A 22,672-nucleotide genomic window follows, 5' to 3' on the forward strand; every position below is an offset into this window, starting at 1 on the left:
ATGGTCCATGGAGGGGTAGAATTGAGGTTATTTTTGCCTAAAAAGCTTCCTGTACTCTGATAATCCCAGTCTTGTTCCAGTGGGCTATGGGAGTGGAAGTAACTTCTTACTCACATTTCTTACACTCCTCCCTCCTCCCCCCAACCCTACTCACACACACACACACTGTCTTTCCGCCCACTTTTCATTCTGTCCCTGGGAATGGGAACCCCCCTCTGCTCTCTCTGTCTCCCTTCCCTCCCCCCTCCCCACCACCACCAATATTCCCACTTGCTATGAGAGAGTCCTCCAAGGAAGACGTAACAATTTAGAGTTTCAGTAGAGTCTTGAGGAGCCTGGGCTACAAAGATGGCTTGATGTTGGGGAGGAGCTGGAGAGATTCCATTCTAGGAAGCCAGAGTCCTTCAGCCACCCAAAGGCTTCCTGCTTAAGGTACATTTGTTGAGAACACTGGAGCCTGGGGGTCTGTGGGTTCACCGTGGTCCTCACCCATCTGGAGGCTTTTCCAGGTGTGTCCAGGTCTTCTTTTTCTCTTCCTGGAAAAGGCTTTGCTGGGTTGTGCCTTGGAGAGATGGTGGAGGGGCAAGGCAATGCGGTCCTTTATCAGGATTTGGTAATTCTTCACAAGGTCCTTTCTCAGGGGTGCACTTGGCAACAAGGCCAGCTTTAGCACCTTCTCCTGGTAGTGAGGCAGAGGGTTCGGGCAGGGCCTGCTCCTGGCAGAATCATTGGGAAGTGGGTTGGGCAGAAGCTGGAAGCTGAGGGGTTCAAACCTTCCACCAGCTGAGATGTGTTGGTACCTATTGAGGGGTGAGGGTGTGGAGAGAAAAGGAAGTCAGAGATCAGGCACAGTGGAAGGGGTGAGAAGGAAGAGTACGATGCAGCCCTCCATAAGCTATTAGCAATCAGGCTATAGGGAATCCCTCTGTCTCTTTTCCTAATTGGAAATAGATCTATTCCAAATGACCTGTGTGTGTGTTTGGCATTAGGCTGGAATAATTGTGTTTAGCTGGTCAATCTTTTGACATATTGTAGGATATATCATTATCCAGATTCTAACTATTCTCCACTAGGAAGAAGGGCAAATACAGCACATGTGCTCCTTCTCATCTCTGGTTAATATGATGCTATCCAAGAGCCCTTCCTGCTCTCACCTGTCGCCTTCCAATACCTTGTCTGATGGCTCCCTCTTCTACAGGCCTGTAGTATTAGATTCAACAATGAGAATTTGACTTGTTTTAAATTTAAATATATTTCTTTATTGATTTCAGAGAGGAAGGGAGAAGGAGAGATAGAAACATCAATGATGAGAGAGTATCATCGATTGGCTGCCTTCCGCACACCCCCCACCGGAGATCGAGACCGCAACCCAGGCATGTGCCCTTGGCCAGAATCGAACCCCGGACCCCTCAGTCTGCCGGCCGACACTCCATCCACTGAGCCAAGCAGGCCAGGGCGAGAATTTGACTTTTTAAAAAAATATTTTTATTAATTTCAGAGAGGAAGGGAAAGGGAGAGAGAGATAGAAACATCAATGATGAGAGAATCATTGATTGGCTGCCTCCTGCATGCCCCCCACTGGGGATCGAGCCCACAACCCGGGCATGTGCCCTTGACCGGAGTCAAACCTGGGACCTTTCAGTCCACAGGCTAACACTCTATCCACTGAGCCAAACCAGCTAGGGCTGATTTTTTTTAAAAATATTTTTTTTTTTATTGGTTTCAGAGAGGAAGGGAGAGAGAGAGAGAGAGACATCAATGATGAGAGAGAATCATTGATTGGCTGCCTCCTGCATACCCCACACTGGGGATCAAGTCTGCAACCCAGGCATGTGCCCTTAACTAAAATTGAACCTGGGATCCTTCAGTCCACAGGCCGACGCTCTATCCACTGAGCCAACCCCGCTAGGGTGAGAATTTGACTTTTTAAAATCCATAGTTGAACAGTGGCAAATTTCCTGGGGCTCAACAGGCTTTGCACCTGGTTCACAGATAGCCCTGTTTGCTCTCTTTCATGTACAGCAAAAGTTCTCAGGCCTTGCTACACAGCGGAATCATCCTCAGGATCTTAATACCATGCCAGGCTGCCCCCAGGCCAAGTAAGTTAGACTCTTCTGGGTGGTGCTCAAACTTCAACAGTTTTCTACAGAGGCCCAGATAATTCTAATATTCTACCAGAGTTGAGAATGGCCAAGTTTATATATAAATGTTCTATTTCCCAGCAAGATCATGAGTATCTTCAGGCTCAGAACTTTTCTGAAATCTCTGGATCTCTCATGCTCAGAATGTGCTCTCTCATGGATCTAGAGTAATTCTAACAATTTATTTTAACCCCTTACAGAGCTGTTTAAAAGGAACGACAGAACATCTGGCACTATCATTTGACTGAGTTTTTTGAGGAGTGAGCTAAGTCTCCTTCATCGTTGTATGCCTAGTATTGGCACATATTAGCCATCAATAATCTTCATTGCAGTCGGCCGGTGTCGCTCAGTGGTTGAGTGTCAACCTATGAGCCAGGAGGTCACGGTTCAATTCCACCACCACCCCCTCTACCCCCAATCAGGCCTGCAGCTTGATCCCCAGTGGGGGGTGTGCAGGAGGCAGCCGATCAATGATTCTCTCTCATCATTGATGTTTCTATCTTTCTCCCTTTCCCCTCCTCTCTGAAATCAATTAAAAATAATAATAATAGGCCCTAATCGGTTTGGCTCAGTGGATAGAGCGTTGGCCTGCGGACTGAAGGGTCCCAGGTTCGATTCCGGTCAAGGGCATGTAACTTGGTTGCGGGCACATCCCCAGTGGGAGGTGTGCAGGAGGCAGCTGGTTGATGTTTCTCTCTCATCGATGTTTCTGACTATCTATCACTCTTCCTTCCTCTCTGTAAAAAATCAATAAAATATATTTAAAAAAAAAAAAGGGCATGTACCTTGGTTGCGGGCACATCCCCGGTGGGAGGTGTGCAGGAGGCAGCTGATCGATGTTTCTCTCTCATCGATGTTTCTAACTCTCTTTCCCTCTCCCTTCCTCTCTGTAAAAAAATCAATGAAATATATTTTAAAAAATAATAATAATAATAGCCCTGGCTGGTTTGGTTCAGTGGATAGAGCGTCAGCCTGGGGACTGAAAGGTCCCGGGTTCGATTCTGGTCAAGGGCACATGCCCGGGTTGTGGGCTCAATTCCCAGTTGGGGGCATGCAGGAGGCAGCCAATCAATGATTCTCTCTTATCATTGATGTTTCTATCTCTCTCTCCCTCTCCCTTCCTCTCTGAAATCAATAAAAGTATATTAAAAAATAATAATAAATCTTCATTGCAGGGACACTAGAGAGAAGACAAAATCACCAATTGTTGGCCTTTTTCTTTTTTAAGATTGCAGATCTCCACAGCCTCCCCCCTTCGACCCCTCAATGCTTCTGTTAATGCCTGTGGGATCGGAATTTGAGACATTCTATCCTTATTCTTCTCCTCCTTTCCTGCCACTCATGCCCAGTGCCTGGACTGTAACCAGTATGGCAATATCTGTGAGTTCCCACAATGGGGTGGAGGGGTGGGGGGAGCTGCAGGGTTCTGGAATAAGTCCTTTTGCAATCCTGTCTCTACTCACACCAGTCAGTCTCCCATCCCCTCCTTTCTGCCTTCATATATATATATATATATATATATATATATATATATATATATATATTGATATTAGAGAGTAAGGGAGATGGAGAGAGAGAAACATCAATGATGAGAGAGAATCATTGATTGGCTGACTCCTGCACACCCCTACTGGGGATCAAGCCTGCAACCCGGGCATGTGCCCTTGACCGAAATCAAACCCGGGACCCTCTATCCATTGAGCCAAACTGGCCAGGGCCTTTCTGCTTTTCTGAAGGCTTCCTACCCTTTCAGCTTTCATTCATTTTCTCATGAAGCCTTCTTGGGGGGTGGTCCAGCCCACAGCAATCCCTCTGTCCTTCTCTCTTCTGAATTTCTGTAATAACATCAATTTTTTGTTTGGTGTGTCCATATGTTCATTAACCCATTTTATCTTCACATATTAAGGTAGGCATAGTATTTACCATCCCCACTGTATCAATGATGGAATTGAGTCTAGAAAAAGTAAGCAATTTGCCAAAGTGACACTTTAATCCAAGCCTCTGACTCTAGCTCTCAGCTCTTTCCATTAATAACTGACATCCTTACAACAACCACTCGGTCTCACACATAGCACTTAAGATGTGAGAGCTTGCATTGATAGCTGTCTTTCCATGCATGTATGTAGACATCTGCCTTTCGTAAGCTCCTTGAGGGCAGGGACTGAGTGACATTTCTGTGTATCCCCACGGCCTATAGTGGGTGTTAACTACATAGTAGTATTTCCTAATTTTTAATTAAATAATTGAGCCCTGACCAGTTTGGCTCAGTGCATAGAGTGTCGGGCCATGGACTGAAAGGTCCTGGGTTTGATTCTGGTCGAGGGCTTGTGCCTTGATTGCAGGCTTGATCCCCAGTGGGGGCCCTGCAGGAGGCAGCTGATTGATGTTTCTCTCTCATTGATGTTTCTAACTCTCTACCCCTCTCCCTTCCTCTCTGTAAAAAATCAATAAAAATAATAAAAATATATTTTTAAAAAAATAAATAATTGAGCCCCTCCCCTGGCTGTCTTTCCCTTGCCTCCATCCTTTCCCTCCAGATACATTCAGAAGAGTGTTTAGTTTTCATAGGTGGGAAAGTTAGAGTACTAATTAGATATCAGAAACAGGAATCAGAGGGGGGGGGGTCACCTGAACATGGGTAGGTGGGTGAGCTGCCTGAGGAAGGAGCGCCTCTTACTTCTTGAAGTTCTTTGGCGGCAGGATGTTGCCATTGGTGTCGAGTGGAGGTGCCCTTGCTTCACTCCTCAGCTTGAGTTTCTCCACTTCTTTTAGTTCTTTCACTGTCCTGAAAATCACCTGTTTCTTTTTATTCTCATTCAAGAAGATAGGAGTACAGCTGATGAAGGTCAGAAAGGTGTTTTGACCCATCCAGGAGGGTGGGGGGATGGCGGGCTCTGCTGGGGGATGGCAGTGGGCCCTGGAGTCCGTCAGCCAGCGCCAGACATTGCTATCATAGGGTTTGTCAGGCCTGCTGGGAAAGGTGGCGGGCAAGCGCCCTACATCAAGCCACGTGTGGAAGCCCCAGGTGTGCTCAGTTTTATCCTTCCAAGGGTGGATTAGTTGGTGGCGCACCCTGGACTTGATGTCTGTGCAGGGTGGCAGCTTCAGGGCCAGCTGGTGGTAGGCTTGCCTGGTGAAGCCAGGCAATTCCCCGGGCTCATCTGTGAGGAGAAACTCACGCTGAGCCCATGTGCGGTAGTCTGGGAGGGACTCATTGGCCAGGAACATCTAGAGAGAGACAAAGGAAGCGTGGGGGCGCTCTGCCTCACCTTCCCAGGAGCAGCCCAGAGGAAAGGAGCTGCCAGCTCTCCTCAGGACACTGGCGGCCTGGCAGGGAGCGTGTCTCCCTTCTGGCCCTGCCCAGCAGCAGGTAGGCCAGCTCTGTATTATTCCCATAGAATGTTCATCTTTTGTTCTCTTTCCACCTACCAGGTTTGGGGTTGATTTCCCATCCTCTTTCAACTTGGATTTTCACTTCTTACCTCCACCCATCCGCTTCATTCTGGGGCCCCCACATTCCTGCTGAGGAACTCATGCTCCTAACGGGGCACTTCAGGCCTGAGGAAATCCTGAGAGAAAATGTCCCTTACCGAGCCAAGTGTAGGAGGGGAGTCTTTGCCCAGAGAAGGGAGCCTGGGTGCTTTTCTACCAGGACTCCTAGTACTTGTTTCCCTGTTGTTGGTGCATTGCCCTTCTCATTAAAATACAAGCAAGCATAGCAGGCATCTAGGCTGTTTGTCCCTTCCCTTTTCTAGCCAAACCCCCATGAAATAAACAGTAGCAAATATGTAGGCACTGCGCTAAATACTTAACCACATCTCATTTAATGTTCACAGCCCTGTGAGCAGGTGTTGTTACGGTTCTCATCTCAAAGGTGCAAAAAGCAAGACACAGTAAATATCTCACACAGTAATTAACTCACCCAGAAAAGCCTGTGAGCAGCAGAGCTGGGACTGTGGCCATTTGTCTGCACTAATCATGATGCTATCTATGCTCTTCAAAAATGCCTCTCCCTCCAGTCCACTCCTAGGACTTTTCTGGTTCCCCAAACTCCTGTTTCTTGGGCCCAGGCCCCTAAATCATTACAATGTCATCAACAGTACAGGATATGTAATAAGCAGGCGTCTCCTCTCCTCTGTTCTGAATCCCGTGTTCACAGTACCATAGAACTAAGGGAGGAAGACAGAGGGTGTTCACAGTCTGGAGATCTGCTGCTTTGGAGAAAGCATGACCCACCCAGGGGGACAGCCACTAAGCCGAGTGGGGTACAAAAAGGTAGGCCTCAGAGATGGGGCCCTGCCCCCTACCTGCAGGAAAGGTTTCCTGGCATGGGATAGATTACTTTGCCCTCGGGGTGATCTTCCTGGGTTACAGGCCATTCTTCTTCTGGGCCCAATTGCCAGGAGGGGCAGCTTTATAGGGAAGACCTTACTGGCAGCATTGTTTGCTGCCTGGGTTGCTATGGTGCTGTTTCCTGGGTGGTGCCTCAGGGAAGAGGGCTCATCAGTCCTTTGGGTCCTGGCTGTCCAGGCCCAGAGTCAGGGGATGAGACAAGTTCTGACTGTGAAAGATGGAAATGGGAGCACTTCTGGGAAGGGACTGGCCTAGAAGGCCTGCGGAGAAAAGCAGGACAGGCTGGCTTTCAGGCCTTGGGTTGGAGGTAAAGGTGGTCCTGAGGCACCTTAACTGGGCTCATCCTTTCCTAATGTTCTGGAAGGTCTGCCCCCAGGTATTCCTCTCCCTTAGAGGGGACTGGCTGTGCAGGACCATTATTGGTAAGCAGTCATCTCTGTGCTAGAAAGGCTGTGTGCCTGTGCAGGTACCATATGGGAGGTAGTCCATGCCAAAGCCCTTTGCACTCCCAAGTGCTTCATGTCTTCAGACCTTGCTTGCCCATCTTCATCATCACCCACTTTCTTTCCCAATCCCTTTTTATGCTTAGGGACCAGACGCCAACACACCACAGAGAGCAACTCTTACACCCTGGATTTTATTGAGTAGTTACAGTAGTGTTCTTGAGCTGGCTCACATGCATATGGCCAGCTGGGGCCTAGGTGGCTCTTTGCAAAGCTGCAGTGCAAGCTAAGGAAGCCAGGCAGGTCAGGACCCTTTTAGCCTTCTCAAGCCTCAGGCCAAGTTCTCATCAGTGCTAGTCTCTCTGGCATGATTAGGGGCACTATCAGAGAAACATCACATGGGCACACAGCTGGGCACCCACTCTCTGCTTCAGATGCATCCACCCCCCACTCCCAATTCAACTCTTGACACATTATAAGAGACATTTTTACCAGGATTTCTTCTTGGAAACAGGGGAGGTGGGAGGGAAGAATAGTTAGAGGGACTCTAGCAAGCAGATCTGTTTGTCTGGGTGCCTACAGTAAAGAATCCTTGAGGCAGGTGACTTGGGCCTGGAGGAAAGCATGCACTGCAGGTCCCCTTTCTCTAGGGACTAAAAGCAAGGAACAGGAAGCAAACTGTAACCCCTGTCATCCTACCCATCTTCTGATAGTCTGTAGATAATGATCTAAGGAAATAAGCTTACATTTAAAATTAGAGGATAATTTGGAGCATATACACTATTTACAGGACACTCTGCAAGGAACAGGGAAGGTTAAACTGCTGGGCACAGAATACAGTTTTGGGAGTTCCTAATCTTTTAATCCTTGTTTCTGCTATGCCTACCCTTCAGTTCTCACAGGGGGAATGAGGAATCAGATTCTCTAGGGGAGCATAGGGTGCCACAGAGTTCAGATACCAGGGCCTTGAGGCTTGTAGAGGGCCCAGTGGTGACTATGGCGTGATGTCTGCCTTGGCATAACAAGGTGGGGTTAGAGGGGCGGACAGTCCATGCTTGCTGTCCTTACTCAGGCCTTGGATGGCCCAGCCACACAACTGCAAAGAGTGGACAGCTTGAGCAGCAAGGGTAAGGTCAGGTCTCTACCGCAGCTCAGGCATGAGCTGAGCCCAGTTGATGTTGTCAGGGCCCAGCAGGTCCTCCTCCAGGCCAGGGAAGCTGATGTCCAGCAGAATCTTGCTCAGGCTGTCATTCATTGTGTCTAGAACCAGGCCTTCTGTCAGGGAACGGTTGGCTGGAAGGCTGGCAACCTGTGGCTCCCCGACCATGGGGTAGCCTAGCTTGGGGACTTCCATTTCTGAGAGGGAACAGCTACTAAAGGGATCAGAGTTGAGGTCAAAGGGCTCAGAATTGAGGAGTTCTTGGGGTGAATCAAAGAGGGGGATACTTTTCAATGGGGTGGTACTGAAATCTGTCAGCCCCAGGGAGTCAGGTAGGGGGCCAAAGGTACCCTCAGGGGTTCGTACTGGGCTGAACTCTAACCCCCCAACTTTGGCTGGGGGTGTAAGCCTCCAGGATTCGGGGCTCAAGGGGAGGACAGATTTGCTTGGGGTAGAGGAGATGGGCAGTGTCTCCTTAATGGGTGTCTTAAAAGGTCCTCCCTCCTCCTGAGAGTACCCAAGCTGGGAGGCAGGCACAGAGGGCTCTGAAGGGAGAGTGAGCTCTGTGGCTGGTCTTGAAGTCCCAGGGGCCTCTGAGAAGAGCAGCTCGGGCTCATCCACACAGGGAGGCAGCAGGTGCTGTTTCCTTCGAGACCGGCTCATCTCCCTTCCCTCCCTTCGTTTAATCACGAGCATTTCAGACACACACCGGGTTGGGGACCTGAGCCCACTGCAGGACTTCTTGGACCTTGGAGTGGGAGAGTGAGGGGAGTCCTCCTCCCAGGACTGAGACAGTTCCTCTTTGACAGATGGGCACGGCGAGGGCCACTCTATCAGGGGCGGGCTCTCCACCTTGATGGGCCTCCCTAAGTGTGGCATTTCCTCCCCGGGCTGTATTTCTTCTTCCTTGATGGACTGAACTGGAAGCAGAGGAGACAGCCCTTCTCCAAGCAGGAGTTTCTCCTCTTTCACTGGCCCTGCAGTGGGCAGAGGGGCAACTCCCTCATCAGCTAGCGGCACCTGAAAGGGAAGCAGGGACAAGATGAGAGGCAGCTCTTGAAGCCTTGAGATTCAACCCAGTCACGAGGAGGGACATAAGATGATGACTAAAATAAGTGACACGTTGCTACTAATCCTCTTTTTGTCTTTTTAAATTTTTAAAAAGGATTAAATATGAGAATATATGAAGGTGGTAGCTCAATTCCCGGGGGAAAAGGTAAAGCATTTAATACAGTGCTGGCATAATTAGTATCTAGCTGAGAAAAATAAAGTTGGATGCCTATTTTATACTATATACAAAGATAAAAGAATAATTAAAACCATACAAATCCTGAAAGAGAATCTAGAAGACTACATGTACAATCTGAGGGTGACCTTCTTAACCAAGACTGGAAACCCAGAAGCTGTAAGAGAGAAAAGAGGTAAATTTGACTACATAAAAATGTAAAATCTTACTATGGCAAGAGAAACCATAAACCCAGTTAAGAAACAAACAATAGAAGTAAAAATAAAATCTTCAGCCTAAAAGACAGAAGGCTAATATTTTAATAAAATGAATTAGCACAAATTAACAAAACCCTATAAAAAATAGGCAATGTCCATAAATACGCATCTCACAGAGAATAATCCCAAGTCAATAAACATAACAAGAAGGTGCTCACACTTACTAATAAACAAAGAAAGATGAAATAATTTTATGTACATTAGATGGGCAAATATTAAAAAGATGAATAATGCCAATTGCTAGCAAAGACATAGGTTTTGTCATATATTGCTAGTAGAAATGTGAATTATCACATGTTTTTTAAACAGCAATCTAGCAATATTTAATAAAATTTAAAATACCTCTTTACTTAGCAATCTCATGTCTGGGACTCTATTCCATAGAAATAAAAGCACTAGTAAAAAAATACTTGCAAAGATATTTATTGCAGTGTTGTTCATACGAGAAAAGTATTACAAACAAAATGTTACAGCCCATAAAAGTGAAATAGTTTGAAAAATTATGACATAGCCACACCATGGAATATTATGTGACCATTAAAAGACAATTAATTATGATTCCAGTCAAGGGCATATACCTTGGTTGCAGGTTCCCCAGCCCTGGTTAGGGTGCGTGCAGGAGGCAACCAATCGATGTGTCTCTATCACATTGATATTTCTTTCTGTCTCTCCCTCTCCCTTCCACTCTCTCTAAAAATCAATGGAAAAATATCCTGAGGTAAGGATTAACAACAACAACAACAACAACAACAACAAAAGACAATGAATTAGAGCTATGCCAGGTGACTTCTAATATAATCCCATTTTCCATGTTCCATGTGTTGTGTGTGTATATGTAAAATGGCTAGGGGGACCCTGGCTGGCGTGGCTCAGTGGTTGAGTGTCAAGCTATGAACCAGGAGGTCATGGTTGGATTCCTGGTCAAGGCACATGCCCGAGTTGTGGGCTTCATCCCCAGTAGGGGGCGTGCAGGAGACAGCCAATCAATGATTCTCTCTCATCATTGATGTTTCTATTTCTCTCTTCCTTCTTCTCTGAAATCAATAAAAATATATTTTAAAAAATAATAAAATAAGTAAGTAAATAAAATGGCTAGGGGAGCGCTGGGTGGAGGGGGGCTAAAGGGGAAAACTTGGGGGACATCTGTAATACTGTCAACAATAAAAAATGGCTATGACTATATATGTATGTCTATTATACTAAGAATAGATAAAATATGAAAGAAAGCAGAGTAAATTGTCATTATGGGTTATTTGAGGAGCAGGGGTGGTATGGGTGAAGGTGGGAGAGGGAAAGCAAAAAAAAGAAAAAGGGGAAAAAGACTTCATTAAAACAAAAATAATATACATGCTACAATCATATTAAAGTATGTATGTAAAATTATGTATGGTGGTACGTATATATTTTAAATAATTTTTTTAAAAAATTTAAAAAGCAACCCAAGTCTCTAAACTTCAGAGCCCATTCTGTTTCCATCTAAGTGAAGGGGGTGGAGCCTTTTCCTTACTTTGTTACAGATCAGCTCCTTCTCACAAAAACTTTTCTAGAGGGTTAGGTCCAGACTTGGTTGCTCATCAAAATATGGTCTTAACTTACCTTCCTCTCAAACTAGACCAATGATGCTTATCAACCAGGGGCCATTTGGTAATGTCTGGGGACATTTTAATTTAATTTTCACATGGTTGGTAGGTGGGTGGTGCTCCTGGCACCTAGTGGGGAGAGACCAGGTGATGCCACTAAACATCCTTCAGTGAACAGGACAGCACCTCCCCCCGCAGCAAAGAATTATCCATTTTTAAATGTCAATAGTATGGAGGCTGAGAAACCCTGAGCTAGACTGACCAGTTCACTCCACTATTACTGGGTACAAACTGGCATTTCCTGCCTCTACACTCTCTTGACTCTTATCTGTTTACCCAAATCCACTTCTAAGATCTACTTTTTTTGCCCGGCCGGTGTAGCTCAGTGGTTGAGTGCTGATCCATGAACCAAGAGGTTATGGTTCAATTCCTGGTCAGGGCACATGTCTGGTTTGTAGGCTCGATCCCCAGTTGGGGGCTTGCAGGAGGTAGCCAATCGATGGTTCTGTCTCATCATTGATGTCTCTGACTCTCTTTCCCTCTCCTTTCCTCTCTCTATGAAATCAATAAAAACATTTTTTTTATTAAAAAAAGATCTGCTTTTGAAAATTCTTCCTTAACCACCCCAGCCCATCTATCTATATAAAAGGCTAATATGTTAAGTGTCCTTCCCTCGGTCTGGGTAATGACATCAAGTAGCAATACCTGGCTCCTCTCCCTAGTGACAACTAGCCTCCTTGCAGTTTCTTCAGCCCAGGAACACCACTTGCTTTATAGCCAGGTGGAAACACTTTACATGGTAATCAAATGTCTGTGAAGTGTTTTCCTGTGCCTCATCTCATTTGATCCTCACAGAAGTCCTGGAGTAGGTAGATAGGAGACTCAGTGGAATCCTATTTTCTTTTCATTAGCCAGAAAACGAAGATTTAGAAAGCTTAGAAACTTGACCCGACTGAAAAGAAAAAATGGGAGAAACCAAGATGGCGGCATAGGTAAACACCTAAACTGCTGCCTTGCATCACAATATCGAAACTACAACTAAAAGACAAAACGGACACCATCCAGAACCACAGGAAAGCTGGTTGAGTGGAAATTCTACAACTAGAAGGAAAGAGGAAAGCACATTGAGACTCAGAGGAGCTGCAAAAGGCTGAGGTACGGAGACTCGCATGCGGAGAGGACGGGCGGCTGTGTGCATGGGCAGCTGAGTGCACGGCTGGCTTTCTAAAGCGGGAGGGAGAAGGAAGCTCCCGACTGCACTGAACTCCAGTCCCGGGCGAGACGCTGGGAAACCAGACTCATTCGGAGGGAATCTGGACTGTCAGGAAAAGAGAAAGCACACTGAGACTCGGGAGCTGCGGAAGGCAGAGGTCAGGAGGCGCGCGCGCACAGACAGGACTGACTGCTGAATGCACAGGCGGCTGAGTGCGTGGCTGGCTTTCTAAAGTGGGAGGGAGACGAAAGCTCCCGACTGTGCTGAACTCCAGTTCCGGGCAAGTTTCTGGGAACCCTGACTCATTCGGGGAGAAACTAGACTGTCTGGCAGCAGGCGAAACTCAAGGGCGGCTTTCTCTCAGAGGTGCTTTCAGTGATTACTGAGGGACACTGAGACACAGGGGCCTCATAGGGCAGGGCTGATGGGAAACCAAGGCTGTCTTCTCCGCCCTGAAACTCCGCCCCATCCAAGCTGAGCACAGAGGCTTTTGCAATTTTGCAAGTCTTGTCTCATAAGAGTGTCTCCAGCACAGAAGTTCTCCCAGCATAGACACAGCTGATCCTCACAGCCAATTGGCCTGGAAGCCAATTCCTCCCAGTGATACCAACAACAATCAAGACTTAACTACAACAAGGCTGAGCACACAGTCCACAAAGGGGTGCACCAAGAGTGTCCACCTCAGGTACCTGGGGAGGCTGAGCCACTGGGCCCTAGAGGACACCTAGCACACAAAGCTACTCTACCAACTCAGGGAAGCAGCGAAAATGTGGAGACAAAGAAACAGATCACAAATGAAAGAAATGGAGGAAAACAAACTATTGGATATAGAGTTCAAAACCACGGTTATAAGGTTTTTCAAGAATTTTCTAGAAAAGGCCAATAAATTTAGCGAGACCCTCGAGGATATGAAAAAGGACCAACTAGGAATTAAGCATACACTGACTGAAATAAAAAATATTATACAGAGACCTAACAGCAGACTAGAGGATCGCAAGAATCAAGTCAAAGAGTTGAAATACAAAGAAGCAAAAAACGCTCAGCCGGAAAAGCAAAAAGAAAAAAGAATACAAAAATTTGAAAATAGTGTAAGGAGCCTCTGGGACAACCTCAAGCATACCAACATTCGAATTATGGGGGTGCCAGAAGAAGAGAGAGAGCAAGATACTGAAAACCTATTTGAAGAAATAATGACCGAAAACTTCCCCCACCTGGTGAAAGAAATAGACTTACAAGTCCAGGAAGCACAGAGAACCCCAAACAAAAGGAATCCAAAGAGGACCACACCAAGACACATCATAATTAAAATGCCAAGAGCAAAAGACAAAGAGAGAATATTAAAAGCAGCAAGAGAAAAACAGTTAATTACCTTCAAGGGAGCACCCATATGATTGTCAGCTGATTTCTCAACAGAAACTATGCAGGCCAAACAGGAGTGGCAAGAAATATTCAAAGTGATGAATAGCAAGAACCTACAACCAAGATTACTCTACCCAGCAAAGCTATCATTCAGAATTGAAGGTCAGATAAAGAGCTTCACAGATAAGAAAAAGCTAAAGGAGTTCATTACCACCAAACCAGGATTATATGAAATGCTGAAAGGTATTCTTTAAGAAGAGGAAGAAGAAGAATAGGTAAAGATAAAAATAATGAACAACAAATACGTCTATCAACAAGTGAATCTAAAAATCAAGTGAATAAAAAATTTGATGAACAGAATAAACTGGTGAATATAATAGAATAAGGGGCATAGAAAGGGAGTGGACTGACAATTCTTGCGGGGGAAAGAGGTGTGGGAGGTGCGGGAAGAGACTGGACAAAAAGCATACACCTGCCGAAACCGGTTTGGCTCAATGGATAGAGCGTCGGTCTGCGGACTGAAGGGTCCCGGGTTCGATTCCGGTCAAGGGCATGTACCTTGGTTGCGGGCACATCCCCAGTGGGGGGTGTGCAGGAGGCAGCTGATCGATGTTTTTCTCTCATCGATGTTTCTAGCTCTCTATCCCTCTCCCTTCCTCTCTGTAAAAAATCAATAAAATATATTAAAAATAAATAAATAAATAAATAAAAAGCATACACCTATGGATGAGGACAGTGCGGGGGAGGTAAGGGCAGACAGTGGGGTGGGAATCGGGTGGAGGGGAGCTATGGGGGGAAAAAAGAGGAACAACTGTAATAATCTGAACAATAAAGATTTATTAAATTTTAAAAAAAAAAGAAGAAATGGTGGACCTTGAAAATGACTTCAGGTTTTCTCACTGCACAGAATATAGTCAAACACTTCTGCAGTTAAATATTTTACCCTTTGTTCTCCTTGCATAATCTACACTAATAAAAGAGAAATATGCAAATTGACCGTACCTCCGAGACACCCACCAGCCAATCAGGAGTGAGTATGCAAATTAACCCAACAAAATACACAGGCATGGAGTGAAGACTGAAGGCTCCGCCCGAGTGAAGACTAAAGACTGAAGGCTGGAGCCGGATCCAAGCCTGAAGGCTGAAGGCTTGGCTCCACTGCGGCCGGATCCAAGCCTGAAGGCTGAAGGCTTGGCTCCGCTGTGGCCCGTGTCCCGGGTGCCGGAGGAAAACTGATGCCGGCAGCCAGGGGACGGAAGACCTATTGCACGAATCTTCGTGCAATGGGCCTCTAGTCTAAAATAATAATCTGCTTCGCGTTGATATTTATTGCTGTGTTGCTGACAATTACCTGAAAGAGAAGTTGGGGTGCTTCACTGGGCTGGAAAAAGTTTAGCTAAATCAGAAAGCAGGTCTAATTAAGCAAGTTTATTCTGTATCTATAAAAGGCTAAGTTGACTCGCCCATGCGTGATACATATAAAGCTCTTGCTGGCGCCAATCACATGCATGTGTTTCCATCTGTCATTGTCGATCATGAATTTGGTTGCACTTTTATTATAGAGAAAGGGCAAATAGTGATATTAAAATATTTCTTCTAGTTAATTTCCTTTCAATGTGCATGAATTCATGCACCGGGCCACTAGTGTATCATAATGACCTTGTCCCAATTCTTACACACTCATCAGGTATTTATGGGCCTTCTGACAACACTTACATTGTAGTCAAATTCCTTTTTAGCTTTTATATGCTATTAAATTTTCCTTTGTTTTTATGTCTTACCTACCCAACTTGATTTATAAGCTATTCAAGGAACACTCAGTAGAGTGCAGTTGCAAATGTAGGTCCAATGCACATAATCCTCAGAGGAAAACAGAAGCCACTTACCTTGGGGGCAATACGGACCCGCTTGCTGTGGCGGGCAAGCTCTGAGCTCATGAGTGAAGCTGCCAGGGGCAATGGCACCTTTACTGAGGGCTGTAACACCAGTGGCTGGTTCACTGGGAACCGAATGGGTACCAGGTATGAGCTGACCCGGGGTAGCAATGGCTTCATCTTCCGCCCTAGGAGGAAATAGGAGAGATGAGGGGTATGGGTCCAGAGACACACCCTTCTCAATCCCAGGAGCTGTGCTCTCCTCTGGGCTTAGATCCCTTTGAGCTAGGCACAGAATCCCAGAGTCTGATCCCCTAAAAATATGCCCCCAGAACAAGGATTAGGTCTGAGGCCCGCTCTCCCATACTAACGTGCGCCCAGTGGGAGTGCAGTTTTGATGGTCACATTCCGGCGGAGCTCAGGATTGGGTCGTTTCTGCTGCTGTGTGTGGCAGATAGGAAGAGAGAGAAACCTGGGTTAATAAGGCAGGGGAGGAGGTGGGAGAACCCACTGGCTTCTCTGGTACTGTGCACTGAGCTAACCAACAGCCCAGAAACTAAAGCTGCTCTGGGAGGATGCAGGTGAGCAATGCCACCAAGCCTGGTTAGTGGGAAAGGTGGACAGCATACAGGTTTGTGGTGACAGGTCCTAGCACCTCATCCATGTGTCCTCACTATCCCCAGGGGATGCTAAGGCATGTAGCTCTAAGAGTGGCAAAGAAAAGCCAGATCAAAAGTGAGAGAAAACATCGCTGCCTGCCAGACCTATGCCATGCACTGTGGTTGCTGTCTTGCACCAAGCCCATGGCAGGTCCTCCTGCCACGCCTGCTCTGTACAATGCACCTTCATGATTGCCCATGTGAGGGAAAGGAGACGTGGGCATGAGCCCTCCTCTGGGGAGATGAGGTGACAATCACAAATTTCCTCACTCCAGAAGCTCGGTGCTCTGTATTTAGGGCTGGCAGTCTTGTCCCTGTCCGCTAAAGCCATGCTAAGCAGTGAAAGGAAAACAAGGCCAAACCCCGAGCCAGAGGGAAAGAATCTTACTGATTCCAAGTGCTCGGGTGATTGTGGAGACCCTGGGTCCAGTGGCTGTGGTGGGCAGGCAATGTGGGAGAGAAATAAGATGAAGTTACCACCAGCATGGTCAATCAATCTGACCACATTGGGAAAAACACCTATTCCTGCCTGATGCTGAGGGCCACCCTGGTCAACTGTCCCTCCCAAAAGAATGGTTATGGGCATTCCGAAATCCCAAAACAATCACTTCTAAAGAGTTGTTCTGCTGGCTCGGTTTCTGGTCTACAGCCTAAAGAAGGGCTTTTAAAAAACAAGGTTTCTTAGACTTTCTCTGTAAGAATCACCTGAGATGCTTGTTAAAAATACATATTTCTGGGCCCATCCTAGACCCACTGAATCAGAAGCCCCAAGAGAGGGGCTTGGGAAGTTGTGTGGGTTTTTTAAAAAATAAATTTTTATTGATTTCAGAGAGGGAGAGGGAGAGAGAGATAGAAACAATGATGAGAGGGAATCATTGATTGGCTGCCTCCTGCACACCCCCTACTGGGGATCAAGCACACAACCAGGGCATGTGCCCTTGACAGGAATTGAACCTGGGATCCTTAAGTCCACAGGCCCATGCTCTATCCACTGAGCCAAACAGGCTAGGATGGGAAGTTGTTTTTTAATAAGCATCCCAAGCAGTTCTTATCCATAGGGCAGTTAGGGAAATGCTATCCTGGGAAGTCCTCTTATTTGGATCCAAGTAGTCCTCTCTATAGCCTGGTCTAGTACTAAAGTGTGTCATTTGGTATTTGTCAACTGTACTTAATTCATTGAGTTTTATGCAAATCACCTATGGGCCGGCTGGCGTCTAACTCTCCCCAGATCAGATAAGATCATCACAAGGATCATTGGTTTCCTTTTGAGATGGATATTACAACCTGCAACTCTGGCCCCATTTAGAAGAAACCAGGACACTCACCTTAAACACCTGGTCCAAGGTCAAGTAACGATTGGCACTGGGGTGAATGGTCCAGAAGGAGACCTTGCCATTGGCAGATGTCTCTCGAACAAACATGTCATGAAGAGAAAGGTTATGGCGAATGGAATTCTGGAAGAAGAGACAACTGGTTATCAGCTATTTTATTTTATTTTTTTTAATATTTATTTATTTATTTATTTATTTATTTATTTATTTATTTATTTATTTTATATATTTTATCGATTTTTTTACAGAGAGGAAAGGAGAGGTATAGAGAGTTAGAAACATCGATGAAAGAGAAACATTGATTCAGCTGCCTCTTGCACACTCCCTACTGGGGATGTGCCCGCAACCAAGGTACATGCCCTTGACTGGAATCGAACCTGGGACCCTTCAGTCCGTAGGCCGACGCTCTATCCACTGAGCCAAACCGGTTAGGGCGGTTATCAGCTATTTTACCTTCAGAAACATCACCCTTGATGTTTCCTAAGGGGATATCAGCCTCAGGCCTCACACACTGTACCCAGCACAGACTTTGTCGAGTGTCCAATTCTATCCCTACCTCCACACTACAGAGCCGTCCACCTCAGCCATAAACCCATCTATCCTATGGGGATAAAGGCGGTACTATTTCTTAGGTTTGTGTTAAAGAAAAGACCTGGATAGCTGTCAAGAGCTAGAAAAGATGAGTGAGACTTTGAAGCAATAATCAATAGCAATTTAGGAATGAAGAAATAAGAAGCTTGGGCCCTAGCTTGTTTGGCTCAGTGGATAGAGCATTGGCCTGGGGACTAAAGGGTCCCAGGTTCGATTCCTGTCAAGGGCACATGCCCAGTTGTGGGCTCAATCCCCAGTAGGGGGCATGCAGGAGGCAGCCAATCAATGATTCTCTCTCATCATTGATGTTTCTATCTCCCTCTCCCTTTCTCTCTGAAATCAATAAAAGTATATTTTTTAAAAAAAGGAAATAAGGAACTTGGAAATTTAGTTGAGGTAAGAATGTGAAGTTAAAAGTTCTACTCTGGGGAGAACAAAACAAAAAACCTTTGGCTTGGAGCTGAGTATGTCAAAGGACCTGAGCTGTGGCTCTGACATTGTAGTGTGACCTAGTGACTCCCAGGCATCTCTGTTTTCCCATGAATAAAATGAAAGAAAATCCCTGCCTTCTAGAAATATTATGTGACATTAGTGGAGGTGAATCATGAGCCTCACAGATAGCATTGTTTTTAAAAGATCTTTTCAGAAAGCTACTTAGTCAGTCACTCCAGCTGCTGTTCAGTGTAGCACAAAACTGGGTTTAGTGCTACATAGAAGAGTCCTGGTAAACTTTAGGTAGTGACAGGAAAAGTGGCTGCAGAGTTCTTACTGATGATTTTGCCTGGATTCAGCAGGATCAACTCATAATCCAAAAGTTACAACTGTTTATAGTTCTAGCATCCTTTACGTTTTATATTCTCTCAGAGCACCATACATCAAGTGTTGGACACCTGTGTAGACAAACTGTCGGATCAGAGTGACCTACACGTGAGTTGTTATGGAACACAGTACCTTCCAGCCTGGCTTTGCCATATGCTTAAAATAGGGGAAGTGGTCCTCGATCCATGTGTAGATGTCTTTCAAGGTCATGCGCTTCCTCTCGGTACTGTTGATGGCGAATTGTATCATGGCCATGTAAGAGTATGGCGGCCGCTCAGACACGGAGTCCTGCCAGGATGTTGATCCTCTTGGGGGCTCCTCAACCTGAGGGTTATGAGAAACCAGAGGGAGAGAGAAAAGGGAATGACATGGAAGTATTCACAAGACCTCCTCCAGCCCCCCTTGAATAATATTCCCTAGAGAAACCTCTTATCCCACAAAAATCGCACTAGGAACAAACTCATCCCAGACCACTACTCCATAGAATAAAAGTTTAGAATTAGAAAGGATCTTAGAGATGATCCAATCCAGTATGACAATGTAGAACCACTTCTCTGTTAATTTTGTTGAAGGTATTTCCCAATAATAAGTGTCCAGTTTTTGGTAGTTGAAATCTCTCAGGAAAGTTTGGGTATATGTTATGATTCATAAAACATTAATTTTATACAAAATCACACCCATATGGAACCTTGGCTGGGTAATTCAGTTGGTTAGAGCAGTGGTTGGCAAACTCATTAGTTAACAGAGCCAAATATCAACAGTACAAGATTGAAATTTCTTTTGAGAGCCAAATTTTTTAAACTTAAACTTCTTCTAACGCCACTTCTTCAAAATAGACTCGCCCAGGCCGTGGTATTTTGTGGAAGAGCCACACTCAAGGGGCCAAATGATGCATGTGGCTCGCGAGCCGCAGTTTGCCGACCACGGGGTTAGAGCATTGTTCCAATATGCCAAGGTTGCAGGTTCGATCTCTGGTCAGGGCACATACAAGAAGCAATCAATGAATGTATAAATAAGTGGACAACAAATCGATGTTTCTCTCTCTCCCTCTAAATCAATAATAAATAATAATAAAAAAAACCCACCACACCCATTTTTCAGGCCTGGGGCCCATGAGACCTAGCTCTTACTCCAATTCCTTCTCCTGATGTGATGTGAATAAACCCATCTCATTTCAATGTTTGTGTGAAATATTTCTGAGTACAGGACAGAAAAATGTCTGCAAAGTGTAAATTTGACGAAGTCTTAGGCAAGGATCTGATCATTCACATTTCAAAATATTAAGCTTTAAAAAAATATTGAGTTTTATGATATTTGTAAGTATATATGTATTTGATATGTTTATATAAATCACTTTATAAAGTATACAAGTTATAAGTAAACAGCTCAATTTTTACTTATGTACACATCCATGCAAATTTTCACTTTTAAAGGTTGTGGAATGAATGATTAAAAGGTATATACAACAGAATCCAGGTGTGTGGCAACTGTGAAAAACAACCCCAGGCCACACAATTAGGTCAAATCAATTTTGATTGCTGGGGAAATATTTAAAATTAACATCTAACTCACTTTATTTTCTAGTAACATATAAGAAAACTATCTGGTTAAAAATGCTATATTTCTTTCATACGGTTGGGTTGCTCCTTTAAAGTTTGGCTTTCCAAACTAAGACCTTTTTATCATTTCCTGAGGGCCGAGTACTAAACTCAGTGCTGATAAAATACAGTGAGCCAGAGGAATCTGCCCTCAAGGATATTTTGCAGATGGGGGAGAAAGATCCCAAGCAGAAAAGTAGCTCAAAAGTTAAACAGAATTGCACTTAGTGAACGCTAATACCAGAACTTGGAAATTCTGCTGCATAGGCCACTTGGTCCATTTCCCTTCTTAGAAGTTCCCTGCATGGGCTCTCATGTCCCTAGTGAGTGACAGTTCACCTTAACCTGACTCGGCTCCAAGTGCTGATTTTCCTTTCCTTCCATCTCTTGCTTGATGCTGCAGGAGCCCAGGCCATCAGAACTCATCTTTCCAAGCCACTGGATGTTGGTCAGGCTGGTGTTAAGAGTGCAGCCTGCTGCCTCACCGCCAGCTATAGGGGAAATAATCCAAGATGTCACTTAGCTGCCTGATCTGATACCCAGCAGGCCCATCAAAATTGGTGGATAGGGATCACCTTTCCAAGAGCTCTATCCTTAGGGACAAGGGAATACATGCTTAATCTACTGTGGCACTCAGGAATTCCACCCCATTATGGATCTCAGGAGAAATTCAGGAGCATAGTTTCAAGTTGCATTTCAATCTGGGCCAACCTGAGCCTTAGAGATCAGTCAAGGCAACCTTATAAAAGAGTTTATAAGTATCCGCACAGAGAAAACCACGTTTCCTCCTCATGCTTGTTTTCTCCTTTATTAAGATAAAGATCCCTACTCCTTTATACAGTTGATGGGAAAGATTAACAGAAACAATAAAGAAGTCCTTTTCCAATATAAAGAAGGCAATCAGAAGTGCTAAATGATCATTACAACCCTTTGGACAGTGCCCAAAGGATCTGGGTCAAGGTTTCAGAATGACTTTCCCCTGGTTCAGGCTACATGCTATCTATTGTAGGCATCAACATGACTGACTGCAGTCCTTGCCACCAAAAGGGAAAGGCTGAGCTCCTCACCCCTTTGCCTTGCAGACCACATACCACAGTTCTCCCATCTCTGCCCGAGAAGGGCTCCAGGTAGTCTGGGAAGATTCACATCCGTAGCTGCCGGTTTTGGTCCCAGGGTCTTGGTGATCCCTTCTGTCCTCTTGGAATCATTGCTGGTTTGGGCTTGAGGTTGGGGTTCTGGAGGGTGAGTGGGGGCTCCCCCACAGCTAATGAGGATGAATTTGTTGGGCCCATTGCTGCCACTCTCCTTGCCTTTGGCGGTCAATGCTGTGATAATGCTCTGGATATTGGCATTGTTGGGGATGGCCACCACTTGGGTGTTGGGCATAGTGGGGTGGTTAATAATCTTGATCCCAACCGGAAACTTGCAAGAGGTGGACTCTGCCATCTCATTGGAGGCCTGTGCTTCACCAGGCTCTTGTTGGGCAGGGGGCCTCTTAGGCTCCTCCTCTGATGTTTCACCTGGGGCATTTTGAACAGGTAAGGGCAGCCTCCGTCTTTTGAGAATCAGTGGCCGATGGGGGCTGGTTTTCATTATGAATCTATGTTTTCACTCTCCATTGAGAATCACAAGAATGGACCCTGGAAAGTGCAAGGAGCAGCAGGATGTCAGAGATCTGTGAGGATGAGAAGGAGGTTTTGTTAGAGAGAGGTGTTCCTCTTCCTATGACCAGGAGCGTGAGCCCAAAGGCCCAAGTGAACACTCCCTGGGCCTTTGTAAAGACCTCAGACAATAAGGAGATGAATTCCACTGATAAAAGAAAGCTAAAACTGAAGCAAACAGAAGCAATTTAAACGGGAAAAGTGGGATTGAGTTGAACTTAAGTCAACACAGCCAAAGGTCTTTTGGAAGCTTGAAAATGTTTGGCTGCAGAAACAAGTGGGGCACTTACAAAAATGTAGAAATGTAGAAATGACTAGTATTGCCTACTAGAATTCAGATGGCTTGCAGTGACGGTAGGGACAGGGATACTGGGAAGGAGGAGTCGAA

General features: G+C 45.6%; 2 protein-coding genes across 9 annotated transcripts; both read right to left on the reverse strand.

Moving 5' to 3' along the window:
• Nucleotides 1-427: 427 nt before the first annotated feature.
• On the reverse strand, nucleotides 428-6,541 carry TEX52 (testis expressed 52; the record flags this gene model as incomplete). The annotated part of the gene is made up of 3 exons (XM_080660162.1): nucleotides 6,449-6,541; nucleotides 4,819-5,369; nucleotides 428-800 (listed from the first exon to the last, which is right to left on the reverse strand). The coding sequence occupies exons 1-3, from the start codon at nucleotides 6,518-6,520 to the stop codon at nucleotides 428-430; spliced, it is 996 nt and encodes a 331-aa protein (XP_080516288.1). The 5' UTR covers nucleotides 6,521-6,541.
• A 1,537-nt stretch (nucleotides 6,542-8,078) lies between these two features.
• FOXM1 (forkhead box M1) lies at nucleotides 8,079-22,216 on the reverse strand (the record flags this gene model as incomplete). 8 transcript variants are annotated; one of them, XM_080660791.1, is made up of 8 exons in its annotated part: nucleotides 8,079-9,116; nucleotides 15,638-15,813; nucleotides 15,997-16,066; nucleotides 16,673-16,717; nucleotides 17,610-17,738; nucleotides 19,158-19,349; nucleotides 20,963-21,114; nucleotides 21,718-22,216. In XM_080660791.1, the coding sequence occupies 8 exons, from the start codon at nucleotides 22,214-22,216 to the stop codon at nucleotides 8,079-8,081; spliced, it is 2,301 nt and encodes a 766-aa protein (XP_080516917.1). The 8 variants fall into 8 exon arrangements, with proteins under 8 accessions (XP_080516917.1, XP_080516915.1, XP_080516916.1 ...); XM_080660789.1 differs by having other exon boundaries at nucleotides 21,715-22,216; XM_080660790.1 differs by having other exon boundaries at nucleotides 20,969-21,114; nucleotides 21,691-22,216.
• Between the last annotated feature and the right edge of the window lie 456 nt (nucleotides 22,217-22,672).

Source organism: Plecotus auritus, assembly GCF_963455305.1.
Source record: "Plecotus auritus genome assembly, chromosome: 3".
In the NCBI taxonomy this organism is placed as follows: Eukaryota; Metazoa; Chordata; class Mammalia; order Chiroptera; family Vespertilionidae; genus Plecotus; species Plecotus auritus.